This window comes from Mastigoproctus giganteus, chromosome 1 (assembly GCF_048544385.1).
Source record: "Mastigoproctus giganteus isolate SK-2022 chromosome 1, ASM4854438v1, whole genome shotgun sequence".
NCBI classification, from domain to species: Eukaryota; Metazoa; Arthropoda; class Arachnida; order Uropygi; family Thelyphonidae; genus Mastigoproctus; species Mastigoproctus giganteus.
Window position 1 is genome coordinate 270,685,792 of NC_143575.1, and position 14,611 is coordinate 270,700,402.

Sequence of the window (14,611 nt, forward strand, 5' to 3'; positions counted from 1 at the left end):
CACACATGTATATAATATTATAAAACCTTTTAGACAGGTTATACAATTTGGGATTAAGAATTACGATACATTATTTAATAATCTTAAAGACTGTAGACTCGGCGACAATGACAATTTATTCTCATTAGATGTTACCTCATTATATACGAATGTAAACGTTGAATACACATTAGATATTATTTGGGATATGTTAAATAAAAACTCGACACCGATTAATTATACGAACCTGCCTATTAAGGAAATTTTTCACTTACTTAAACTATTAGTTGAGGCTAACTACATCACCTTTCGAGACAAGGTGTACAAACAAATTTTTGGATTACCAATGGGTTTGAGCCTGAGTGGCTTAATGTCAGAGATCTATCTCTCAACGATTGAGCAGATACATTTGACACCTTTTCGTCCCCGTATCACATACTATGGGAGGTATTTAGACGATGTTCTAGTTATTACCGATAGTAGTACTATCCAAGACATTTTACATTCGTTTAATAATATTCATTCTAGACTCAAATTTACATTGGAAAGGGAAGATACGGATACTAAGTCATTAAACTTTCTAAATTTCACGCTTACCCGGGACTCGAACAAAATACAATTTAGCATCTATCGAAAACCCACAAACACCGGTATGCTTCTACATTATAATAGCTACCACCCGTTCACCTACAAAAGATCGATTATCTTTAATCAATTTCTAAATGCCTATAAATATTCAACGACGGATTCTGCTTTGGACTCAGAAATACAAATATTAACTAGCAGATTCTTGAACAGGGGTTATCCCATTAACACAATAAATCGAATTAAGGTACAAGCTAAGGATAGGATAAAAAATACTACACCAATCAACAATAGCAATATCAAAAAATACTTTATTTCTGTCCCATATGTTGAACAGTGGCACAAACAGCTTAACAGATTCTTTAAAGATACCGAATTTAAAATTATAGCTAGGCCTATACGGAAGTTACACACTATACTGAACAATCGCTCGGTTCTTTCCGCTTTCGCAACACAAATTAATGATCTAGTATACAACATTTCTTGCGGTGATTGCGACTCGTCTTACCAGGGTCCGACGCGGTTTTCTCTTAATATTCGTGTAAATCAACACGAAGCCTCAGTTCGTGCTTCTCGTTCAGCAGCGTCAGAATTAGCCTTTCATGCCATTAACGAAAAACATACTTTTTTATTTAACGAGGCCAAAATACTTAACGTTCAACGTAATTATACGCGACTATTAATTGCAGAAACCGTTGAAATTAAATTACACGAGAATTCTGTTAATGTTCGGCGGCCATATTTGATCTCCGATGCGTGGAACTTTACGCGCATGCGCGAAGACATATAATCACTATTTAAGTTGCAGGTTTAGCCTGATTCGGTAATTTTCATTCCTGTGATCACGACAGTCGGTCGAAAAGCATTGTCAGCTTCAGGAAGGAAAAACGTTTTGAATATTTTCGTTAGATTCTTTTAATTGCGTTAATTTGAATTTTAATTGTTTTGAATTGTGTTAAATTGATTATTTAATTATTTATATTTTACTTTATTTATATTTTACTTTAATGTACCGGTAAGTTGTCGATTTTTCCGTTTTTTCCGTTTTAATTTCTGGAGGGTATCATACGGAAGTGTTCCACGTACTATATTGAGGTATACTCCTCTTATTAATTTACTAATATTATTATCTACGTAGAACATATTGAGTATTACAGCTCTGATTCATACTATCTAAGGAATTTTCTAATAGAGGGGTACCACAAACTACATTCTATGACACCAAATTAATTAGTGAATACTAAATAACTATAGATAATTCATCTATAGTTATTTAGTATATAGATCATCAAAAACAAATAGAGCATTTGTTTTTGATGATCCTGTACAAAGAAGCTACCCATAACACTGTGCTTCCTGTATAAAAAATTCTCTCATTCTGAGTCAATTTTGTGGCCATTATATTACTTGGAAAGCAAAATATTATAATTAGTACATTAGCGATGACATCTTACTTACAGTGCCTGACTTGTGCACTATCCTATTTTCCTTCAATTCTGCAAACAATTGACAGTGGAACCAGTGGGGGTGGGGGAAGAATTTTTGTTGAATTACTAATATCTACATCCTTCTGAAAATTCATTATACTAAACTTACAAAGGTTTTGATCCAGTACCTAGAATTTTAATTTAATTTAGGACTAATTTTAAACACTCCATATTGTATGAAGGAGATGGTTTATGCATAGTTACTACACATACATCATTTCTACTGCCAAGATAGCATGAATGCATTGTTAAATTATATCTCATATTGTGAATACCTTCCCAACTATTCAAACTACATTGGTAGTAGGTACATTCATACGCATTCACACTACCTTGGTATTAGAAATGATGTATGTACAGTAACCATGCATAAACCATCTCCTTCATACTCTTAGGCATTTAGCCAAGAAACACTTTTACTTCATATTGTAAAATGTAAAAAAAATTTTTTTTTTAAACTTAAGTTAAAAACTGTTGGTAATGAAAATTAAAGAAGTATAAATTGCAAAAACATTTTTTACAGCAAAACACTCACCTGAGTTCTTCCCTAAGAATACCATGTCCAATAATAAAATGCAGTTTCTCCAGATTTGAAGTGGGTCTGCTCTCCAACCAACTACTATAACTGTCAGCTGCTAATTCTTCTTCCTGCAACCGCCTCCTCACATCTTCTGTTAGTTTGTTTTTCTTCTTTAAGGTTAAAGATACTAGCTTGTTTCTAATGCTTCGTGGTTTTTGCCTAGTGTATGCATCCTTTAAAAGCAAAAATTTATTTCAATTATACAAGTTTTACATAATATGGAATAGTCATTTACTTATATATTTTCAATATGAGAATTAATCAGAATATTCTGGGAATGACTTTGCAGAGCACAAACAATAGGGTATGGTGCTGTGTGACTTGCACTTCCCCTTAATGGATAATATGCTGACTCTTTTGAATGTTGCTTTGAAAAATATTTTTGCACTGTGTATAGTTTATTGATTTACCCCTTAAAATTCAACCTTTTTGTTGATTTACCCCTAACAATTTTCTTATTGTAAGAAGTGCATCAATTTTCTTATTTCAGATATCTTATTATAAGAATGAGACCAACGCACATTGGTTTCACCAGCAGCTGTGCTGAAGATGTCTCACCTAGTGACATATTGGAACTGATGTTTGAAACATCACTGATGCTTACTTTTAAATGCATTTCTAAACTGTTTTTTTCCAAAAGTCCATATTATATATGGACTTTGGGAAATACATTATAAAAGTCCATACATAACTTATACTTTATCCATTTCACTTTAGAATATCTCTGTTGCCTTGTAAAAGTTACTTTTCATTAGCTTTTATTTTTTTTTAATTTCATTATTACTCTTTTTAAAATATTTCCTCTCAAAGTTAATAAAACATAAATCTTTTTTATTTTCTATTTTTGCTTTATTTTCTGACAAGTTAGTTTCCACACACTGGTTCCACACTCTTTTTTGAATTCCAATGTTTATGTAGCTGAAATTTTATGTATAATTTTAGCTCTAAGCTGTTTGTATATATAGTTAAATAGTTAAATTTTAAAAATGGTGAACAACAAACTTTAACGAGATCTTAGTTTTGTATGGTAATAGTCATTTTGTCACTTTGCCTTTACAGCCCACTGTAACTGCTCTTGTTTTTCTGTAGTGATGAGGATGGATTGTGACACGTGAGCCACCACACAATATTTTTTAATCAACATGGATCACACATCCGTTGTAAACAATGTTGATTGAAAAAGTAAGTTAACATCACTGCACTGAAGATGAAAAAAACCTTTTTTTGTTTGTGTGGAGGGGGTTTCCCTCATTGACTCATGCACCTGGTCTAATTATAGTAGTATTTTTCACCTGAATTTTGTTAATAACCCAGATAGACCACCATTCCTCTGTGAGCTTCATACACCACTGGATGACTGTAGCATTTAAATATGCCAAATTTAATTATTTTAAATTTTTTTTTTATTTTATTTTAATTTGATTTCACAAGTCCACTAGAACAATTTTTATGAACTAATAATACAAGTTTACATTACCTTTACATAATTACACTTGAGTTTCCTTAATACTATACAAATCTAATTAATTAAAAATATTCATGGATATTTACAGTATTAATATTTAATACTGTAAATACTGTTACAGTATTAATATTTTTTAAAATCTTACTGCAAACTGTGATATTTATTTAGTAGTAGTAAAATTTAACCAAAGGAAGATAGACATTACAATCTTAGCACTATAGTAAAAGATCATTGCACATCTTGGCTTTTATATTATAGTACACGTATATTAATATGAATATGCAATTAATCTATGTGCATACTGCTAACACTTACAGTATCCATACCCATAAGTTGTGCCTCTTGAAATTCCTTTGTCTTGATAAAATTACGACCCAAAGTTGCTGTTACTTTACTCATCACAGACGTTGTATCCTAGAATTAGTAGAAGCACTAATTATTTCTTTTTGAAAGCAATATATAATGTAAATATTATTGACTGATATGAATAAGAATGAAATTAATGAAAGAAGGAAAGACATTAATTACCCTTTCCATTGTGTGGAATTTTGGTTCTGGCATGTCTCCCATGAATCTCAAAATTGTAACCCATAATGCAAGTGCTGCCTAAAAATATAAACAAAATTTAGATGGTCAATCATCTATCTAAAAGTTCAATTACTAAAATGATATATTAATTGTCATTAATATAAAAAAAAACTTTCAATTATCTATCCATTCAATGATTTAAATTTATGAACTTGTAATTTTGACACTGTATTAAGTTAAAGAATAAGATGTACAGATAAAAACAATGATATTACAAAATTAATGACATTAATGTTGTAATGATATTAAATTATTTACTTATTAAAGAAATATTTTATTTATTTTTATATTCTTCTTATTGCAGATATCTAGGTATTCATAAGGTTATAAGACAAATTTGACTTATTAGAGATGTAAAATGACTAACAGGATGTGAAAGAAGAGAAGCACCCTACCCTACATACCAGCTCAACCACAAGGCTATCTGAATAGACATAAATAAAAAAAAAAAAGAAAATGATTTATCTTAAGTTTTACAGGTAATGGGGATCAGAGATATATCTGAAAACAATCACAAAAAAAACACAGATATAAATGCCAACAACTCTATCCAATAGAGCCAATAAAACTAACAATTATTAATTATCTCTCTATACATTAAAAAAGTTTTCCTCCTAATGATATTTATTCAAATCAATGGGAGAAGAGGGCAGGCCAATTACATCACTTATTTGAGCTATAATTGCCTCCATAATGTTCACCAACTTCGTACATGTGGTTCGCTGTCTAATACACGACCACGCTCAGCATAATTTGATGTTCCATTGTAATGTTAGCTGACGAAGGGACCCGATATAGTTTGTATATTTGTAAATAGTTTAGTATTTTGTAAATATTTTAAATATTTTAGTAGAGAATGATAACTGAATGGCAAAGATTTGCTTCTCTTCAAATTTAAAAGTGGATCAATTTTCACGGAGAAAAGAAAAATGTAGTGGAATAAAAAAAAGTCATAACTTTAGAGACTCAGCATCAAATATTGACTATTCAAAATTCTATCTCATTCTGTCAAAAAATTAATGGAAACAAAGATCATGGTACAGTGGAAAAAGATACTGATCTTCAATTGCTATTTCTTTAATACTATATTTCTCAATACAAACTAGTATGAGTGAGTGTCAAAATGAGCATCAGTTATTGATTTTATTTTTTTTAATTCTTCATCCAACCCCCAGTTATCATTTTCAAAATTAATCAATCGATCGATCTCTCTCACTTTTCAAAGAACGTCAAGAATTAATAATATTGAAAAAATGCACAGAAAACATATCAGAATAAATTACCTTTGTAACTATTAAAATTAAGAAAATCAACTTTCATACAGCTCAAAGGAGTAACTATTTTTATCAACCAAAAATGAAAACAGTCAGGGTTTTCCAAGTAACTTGCAAGAGAGAGAGAGAGAGAGAGAGAGAGAGAGAGATGATAAATCATGTTGGCAGAACGTTGAGAGAATCTCTATTAGTGTCTTTTCACTTTATTTTAATTTTATTTTACAGATTTTCACACCTCTTGAAAAAAAATATTAACGGCAGTGGAGAGAGAGAGAGAGAGAGAGAGAGAGAGAGAGAGAGAGAGAGAGAGAGAACAATCTCAGTAAACCTTAGTTTCATTGACACTATTATTATTATTATATTCCTTTATTAATTAAATTTGAAATTTTCATATACCTTTATTAACAGAAAAATACAAATGGTCTATCCCTTCACATAATATAATATCAGAGTTTACAATCCATTTGTATAATATTATCACTTAAAAATAATCAAATTCCAGCAAATGAATTCAAGATTTGTCTATGACAACATATTTCACCAAAGAACAAGGTTCAATTTTCATGTCACAAAGGATCTTCATTACACATTATACAAAGATATCCACCTCCTTAATCCTGTCAAAACTGTAGAGAAAAATAGTCTTCTATTTTGAATCCTTCAACAGAGAAAGAGTCACATCTCAACACTATCACTTATTCTTGTGAAATAAGTCAGAGTATCTGCCATTAAATGAACCCCAGGCCCTTCCCAACCACCTGATCTGAATTCTTGAAATATGATCTTACTAGGACTGAACTCTCACATAATGCATCTTAAAATTTAGTTACTCCATTCATTACCCAGAATGTAATTCCTGTGAAATCCTAGTAAAGGAATTACTGGAGAGGGCCAAAAGCTTTTGGGCCTTCACTAGCAAATCCCATATGCACATGAAGCATTTGTGCATATGAAGCTTTTTTTGAGCTTCATATGTGCAAAGTAATGTCTTAAAACTAACAGGATTCTTAAATTTACATAAATCTATCTTCAAGTTCCAAAATTATTTTATATGGAATACCTAACCCCAAGGCAATATTCTTTAATACTTACTTTTTTTATCATGAATTACTCCAATACTGAAATGAGCAATGATCAAATTGAACTGGATGGTCAAACAGACCAAAGAAATTTAATTTCATTTTATTAGGCCATTTAAAAAGTAGATAAGAAAACAGACTAATTATATGCTTCCTGCATAAGGTGAAGTGTATTTAATTCTTGCATTAAACACCCTTCATCTCCATATTTTATGTAGATTTGTCAATTTTGAAATATGCATGCAAAACCAGTATTGACTAGCCCTTTAATGTTATACACAGAATAACACACCCTGGCAATTATATATAGAAAGTTACAAATATAGAAGGTATAGTATTAGCATTAGTAAAGGCACATGATGCAAGAAAGCAAGCTTATATAGCATCAGCCAAAAAAAAAAAAAAAACCCCCCTACTCAATTCACCCATCCACTCACTCCAAATGTTTGTCTAGTTCTGCCTTAAATCTATTTAAGTTCTCAACTTCTACAACAACAGATGGAAGTTTGTTCCAGCAATCAACCACCTGCTGGCTAAAGGCAAACTTCTGCACTTCTATCCTTCAACTGCCTTTTCTCAATTTGAATTTATGCCCTCTCAGGCGATTATTCTGAGCAAGAGAAAGAATCCCATCAGCATTGAGCATGCTCAAACCATTCAAGGCTTTATACACCTCAATCAGATCACCTCGCAGGTGCATCACCTTTTCTGTAATTACTTAGTCTTCATTTTGAATTTGCTGTTGGTAACATCATCAGTTAGTCCCACCGTATAGAATTTAAATACTGTCTCAGACCACCATAGTCACCTTTAAGAAAGCAAAAAGCATCAGGGGATGGTAGTTACCTCTTTGAGTAAATCCCACTTCAGCACACTGTGATCACTGCCACTAGTGGTTCCTTTATCTGCAGATTCTTAATGCATGAAGAATCACTGCTGATAATCAGATCGAGAGTTGCCTCCTGAACATACTACTGTAGAAAACAATCACCAACAAATTCACAAAAGCCTTGCTAGTGTGTGCGTGACCAACCCACAAATTCCAGTCAATATCTGGGAAATTAAAATCTCCCATTATAAGACACTCTGATTTACTGGCCCACTCTATTTCTCTGTATGGTTGTTTATTATACTCATCAGAGCCATTAGGTCCCATAAAAGATATTTTAGACCAAAATCTCAAAATATTTGATAAAATTAATTGATTCTGAAAAAAAAAAGTGTTAAAACTAATGAAATTTGAAATAACAAATTTCAATAAACTCAAATTTTTAGTGGAAATTAAAAAAAATTAATATTGCAAAAAACAATACAGAAAAGAGTGAGACTCCTTGTGAGATTCCAAAATAAACTGAATATACTCGCTCATTATTCTCATTGGAAAATACCAGACTATGATTGATAAAAATTGTTTTATGAATGGAACTATTGCTTGCAAAGTAATTCTAAATCACAGATAACAGATGAGCTGCATGAATGGGATCAAAAGCAGATTTCATATCAATAAATAATAATAAAAAAATGTACAACCTCATTCTTATTCCAGGCTTGAAACACTTCTGACACTAATCAATTTAGGTATGAATTGGTAGATTTCCCAGTGATACCATAATGAAGCTGTTCGTCTTTATATAAAAACTTGACTCACCACCAGGAAGTACAGTTTTTTTTTTTTTTTTTTTTTTCAATTATCTTCAAAATTGGAGAACAAACTGAGGTTGGTCAAAGGTCTAATGCTGGAAAGGTTAGAAAATTTCCATACAGCAACAATTTTACAAATTAACTGCTTAACCATTTATAAAATAATTATGGGTAGTACCATCAGAAAGGATAAGGTTAATTAAGACCAACAGCTCTTGTATACAATAACAACTGACAGCTGAAGACAAAAATTAGGAAGTAAATTAAATCCAAATGGCTGAATTGTCAGGGAAAATGCTGAATTATATATTTTAGTTTCTTCAATGAAATTGGAGTTTTTGAAAAAAGAAGGATACATGCAATCTGGAGTAACCAAGAATCAAATTCTTCACCTTGTTGCTTAAATCATAAAACATGCTGAATCCATTCATTCATATCAAGATTGTTTACATTAAAGGAAGGACTGGAAAACACTCTTTTACCAATGATAATTCTTTGCTTCACAAATTCTTCAACAGCTTTTACTTTGACAGCACTGAAATCTGCATGAGGACAGTTATACATGTTGAACGAGCTTTGTGAGGGATATTGCTTGAATATTTTATAACACGTCTGCTTTCTCTTAAATAGTATTAACAAATGAGTTGACACCAGGGGTTAGACCACAAAAAGTTCAAGAATGCATGTTGACATTGTCAACATGCATTCTTGAACAACAGACATGAACCATCATGATATCTAAATAATAGACCTAAAATGATGCATCTAAAAGAGGGAAGGAAGGTAGACAATGCCATGAAAGAGTGCTCATAATTGTCACTGCAGTATCATGATTTATAAATTTAATCTAAAAATTTTTCAAAATATTTTTTGAAAATCAATTACAGTTTAGCTTAAAATTAAATAAATTTGTAATTAGTATTAATATTACCCATATAATGCAAGAAAGCCATAGGCTTTCACTGCACCAGCAAAAAAAAAGAGAGAGAGAGAGAGGGATAAAAGAAAATAAATATAAATAAAAAAGTAGATAAGAAAATGGACTAAATATGTGCTTCCTGCATAAGGTTCAGTGTATTTAATTCCTGCATTAAACACCCTTCACATCCATATTTTGTCCGATATTTGAAACACACATGCAAAAATAGCAGATGTTGATACATATTAGCCCTGGCAATTATATATAGAAAGTTACAAATATAGAAGATATAAAAGATAAAAATAGTAAAAAAGATATAGATATACTCATACCATACAGTCTCCTTGTGTTTGAAGAGGCAGAAGTGGTTGTTTCAAAGTTTTACGCTGATATTGATGGCTGGCATTACCTTGAAAATAAGTTACAGCATACTTCTGAAATTTATATTCTGAAAGGTCCTCCTGGTCAACAGGTGGTGCGGGAAGGGTACCTTCTGCTTCACTAATATCTAGAGGTATGTTTCGAGATCTCTCCAAATCCTGAAATAAAATTAAAATGATTGCATTACATATAGATTTTAACTTTCTTATCATAAGGCACTCTTTTATGCAACTTCTGAAATTTATGCAAAATTTCTGTTATTATTAAAAAATTGTTTTTTATAATAAGCTATATAAGAATAAACTTAGAATAATGCATTTTCTTCTAAATACATACATATAAATAGATACTAAGTATAAAAAAAAAAAACACTTAAAAAATCTTCACTTCATGTGGTAAAGCACACCATTTATAAATATCAAATAACCATTTTACCTTAAATGCTGTTGGAGCAACTTGATCATTAGTGGAGTCTGTCCTTGGAAGGAAGTCAAACATAGCATCTACCTAAAAAATGTAAATTTTCCATTAGTATTTGATATTATAATCTCTAATTAATGAAACCAATATACAAATATAAATATCCTTTCCACAATAAATGATCGCATGCTGACAAAACAGAAATGAAGTTTAAAAGTTTAAAAAGCCAACTGAGACAGATGTTGATACATATTAGCTCAGGATTTAAAAGCAAATAATGCTAATTTTTAGGAAATAAATTTTTTAAAAGTACAGAAGCATAACTGGAAGAAATTTCAGAAATTAAAAATCCTAAGAGTGCCTGTTAAGATGGTATATCCCCTTTCACCACATCAAAGTTTACCACAGATTTCAGTGGTAAATTTAGAGAAAGAATAAAGTCCACATGCTGAAGTGTTGGCAGAAGTCAAGAACTGCATATTATGGAAATACCTGGGAAGAAACAGAATAAGAAATTTGGTTGAAAATGACCTATGCAGTGGATGACACTAAACTGTTCCAAAAATACTCAGTTTTTAAATAAATGCTTACATAATTACATTATGTACTGCATATGTAGCCAACAGTTGTTATAATTTATTTTTTTATCCACCTCATCTATTTACAAATATATATATATATAAAAAACTTTTTATAAGAATTTAATGGTATAAAATATTATAAATAAATAAATTAATTAATTAATTAATTAATTAATGGTTTATGCACCAGGGACACTGCTAAATTTAAGCAGAAAGAACCCAATGACCATAATGGATACATTGGTGGAGAGATTTCTAATTACCTATTATTATCATCTTTCTCTTCTTTGTTCTCTGTAATTATAATTTCAGTTATGTTAGCACTTTGACACTATCTACCTACCTTTATACTCTCCACCGATATATATATTTATAGTAAAGATGAGATGTTTCTGATGTTTATTAGAAATCTCTTGCAGAGATTACAGTATATAGCCCCAAGGACTGGAATCAAAGAGCTTGCCTTATTTGTGAAAACAGTTGAATGAGATGGTTTTAGGCATCTCAGGAATTTTATATATTCTAGATAAGTGTCCCATTTCATTCTGTCATGAGTATGTCCTTTATTGGTTATACTGTTTTAGATCATTTCTCTCAATAAGCTGTACAATTTATGCACTGAGCACAGTTTATCCTGAAGTGATTTATGAATTGTAGAACTGAATTGGGGAGCAGTAAAAAAGGAAACTATTTACTGTAAAGGTATGTACAACATACTCAAAGTAATACAGGGTGTCTCAAAAATACACGGCATAACTTCAGGAATGAGTTCCTCATATGCAGACAATAAAAATATTTTATATCAACATAGTTCTGGAAGTGCTTGGTTTCCGAGTCTTGAAGGTCTGTCTATGACACTTAACTGTTCACATCACCTTACAGTAATTGTTCAAAATGTCCACCTTCTGCCTGAATACAGGCCTCACATCGACGTCTCATGGACTCGCAAAGACAATGCCAAATTCCTGGCATGTTTTGTATTGTCTCACAACCTGCCACAATTCGATTGTGGAGAGTTTCCACATCAGCTACTGGAGTGGAATACACTCGGGGTGAGCTCTGAACACATTCTTTCTCTTTGAAGGTTTGAATAATTTTATCTTTGAATGCAGAGATTTTATCATTAGTCATGAAAAGTATCATGTTTTTACCTTGAAGCAATAGATTCAGTGAATTCAGTTTGTCAAATATATTGGCAAGGTATGCAACCCCTTGTGAATTATAATCACTAGACATAAAGTGGATGAATTTCTACAGTTTATGTCAAGTTGTTTTTTTCATGGATTCAGCTTTATGATCAGTAAGAAACATTACAATTTCAGAGTGCAATTCAGAGAATCTCATCAGAAATTTACTTTGACTCAGCCAACATGCTCCAGTGTAAAATAGTAAGCAGTTGTAGTCACTGTCCATTTTGTCACAAAAGCCTTGTATTTAGGCAACTAGATTTCACATTATTGACAATTTCTATTAGTGTCTTAAAAATATTTTTGTTTTGTAGGAATATTTTATACAGTTAAATTTTTCCTGTGGAGTACACAGTGACTACTTGAACAGGAAGGGTGTGCTACTGCCTTAATTCCCATAACAACACCTGAAATAAGATCCACCATAGCCTTGGCACTATCAGTAGAGATGTCAATGCACTTTTTCCAGTCCAGTTCATGAGCACAAAAAAAAAAAAAAAAAAAAAACTATCATTTTTTTCAAAAATATCAGCTCCTGCTGTAGTGGTTTCAAATCATCACAGATAAGAATGTCTTCCCACAGCTCATGATTATACAGCTATAGAACAAATACTAATGACACAGCTAGGCTACTGACATCAGTGCACTCATCGAGCTGCAAGGTAAAATAAAGCAACAACTTAAGTCTACAAATAAGTTCACTGAGAAGGTCAGCTGAGCAAAGTAAACTTCTTTTTCACAGTGTCATTAAACAGCAGCATCTATTTTATTTTTGCTGATTTATTGGGTCCGAATATTGTCTTGCACAGGTCAATAGCACATGACATTATCAAATTTTCACCAATTGTGTAGGCCTCCCTTGACAAGCAATGTGAAGCTCACTTTCAGTGAGTCTTGTAATAATTCTTTTTCATGACTCACAAATAAAGATTTCATCAACAAAGTCTTTTTTATGTAATACTTCTTTTTCTCTTTGAAATAAGCAATGGACTTACCACTGAAGTCTCAATAATTTCTTTCAAAATGTCTCATCAACAGAGAGGGTTTCATAGAGTTATTTCTGAGTTTCTGTTCACATATTAAACAGAAGGATTTGATTCTGTTCATCACCACAATAATAGAAGCCATATTTCAATTAATCATTTTGATAATGTCATCTTTTTTTAAGCTCTTATCTGGAGCTGATTTGCTCGCAGATGGACATGGTGAATGGTCATGATTACATGTACTACTTGGTCTGCCATATTGAGGTGTTCTCGACTCTTTTCACAGTATTTTCTGTTTTCTCTCCATAGAATCTAACTTTCTCTTTGTTCCTCTTACTAAAAATTTATTACAAATATTTTTAAAAAAAGGGGGAGTTCTTTAAAATATTTGTTTTTTTTTGAAAAAAATTTTGTTTTAAAACAAAAAATGTGATCATTTCTGATAACAGAAATATAATTTCCCCACTATCAATTTCTATACAAGGTAAAATGCATAAAACAAAATAGTTGACTGAGAACATTATTGAAACAGAATGGAAACTTCATTTGGAATTATTATTATTATTTATATATCAATATAGAGCAACACTTACCAATTTGGAATCATCTAGCTGCTCTTCCTGTCGATGCACAGCATCTATGATGACAGCTTTTTTCTGTTCTATCTGAACTCTTTCAGCTTCTTGCTCTTCATGTATCCTCAGTTCAAGTTCTTGTAAACGTTCCTGCAAAATTCCTTGATTAGGACAGATTTTTAAACATTAAAAAATTGTTACTGATAGCTGAACAAAATTTCCAATAGTTAGCCCTGCTTTCAATGAAATTTAACTTTTAATGACTTAAATCCTAGGACCAACAGTTTTATAGAATATATATGATTTTCTTTTAATAACATTCAAATAACCACATAAAATGTGGTAACTTTCATGTATCACTAAAAGCAGGCACTACTATAATCGAAATTTAAATTGCTTACTCCTGGAAATGGAGTGGAAGAAAGAGAATAAATCATACTCTATATTTCTGCTCTGCAATTTCTCTGGCTTTCTTGGGATTCATTTGTTTCCTCAATACTGATTCTTCCTGTTCTCTAATTCTCAGGGCTTCTAATCTATGCCTGTGCTACAAAAAATCATAACACATTTTATTAAGTTTGAAAAATATCTTAATCTAAAGATTGATTAATATGTGCAGAACTCTATTTAAAATAAATTCAAAATATATAAATTTAAGGTATATTGGTGAATATCAGTAAAGAAATTGCAGTGACAGCAATGTCTGACACTATTTTAAATTATGGCAATATTTTGAAGTTTAAATTTAATTTAAATGTTATGATCCAGTGCCTCAGAAATATTTGGAGTAACTTTACTTTATAAAAGTAGTAACTCTATTATCATAAAATCATAACATCCATGCTTAACATGGATGATATGATTTTATGATAATAGAGCATTAG

At 31.2% G+C, this 14,611-nt stretch overlaps 1 protein-coding gene across 1 annotated transcript in view; it reads right to left on the bottom strand.

Annotated features, from left to right (window-relative positions):
• Window positions 1-14,611, bottom strand: part of ck (unconventional myosin-VIIa ck) — a 273,948-nt gene that overhangs the window by 101,333 nt on the left and 158,004 nt on the right. The window contains exons 20-26 of the mRNA XM_090377618.1: window positions 14,167-14,274; window positions 13,746-13,877; window positions 10,414-10,485; window positions 9,930-10,136; window positions 4,625-4,702; window positions 4,412-4,510; window positions 2,587-2,804 (exon numbers count right to left, since the gene is read on the bottom strand). Coding sequence (XP_090233744.1) covers window positions 2,587-2,804; window positions 4,412-4,510; window positions 4,625-4,702; window positions 9,930-10,136; window positions 10,414-10,485; window positions 13,746-13,877; window positions 14,167-14,274 — 914 coding nt within the window. The remainder of the gene's footprint in view (window positions 1-2,586; window positions 2,805-4,411; window positions 4,511-4,624; window positions 4,703-9,929; window positions 10,137-10,413; window positions 10,486-13,745; window positions 13,878-14,166; window positions 14,275-14,611) is intronic.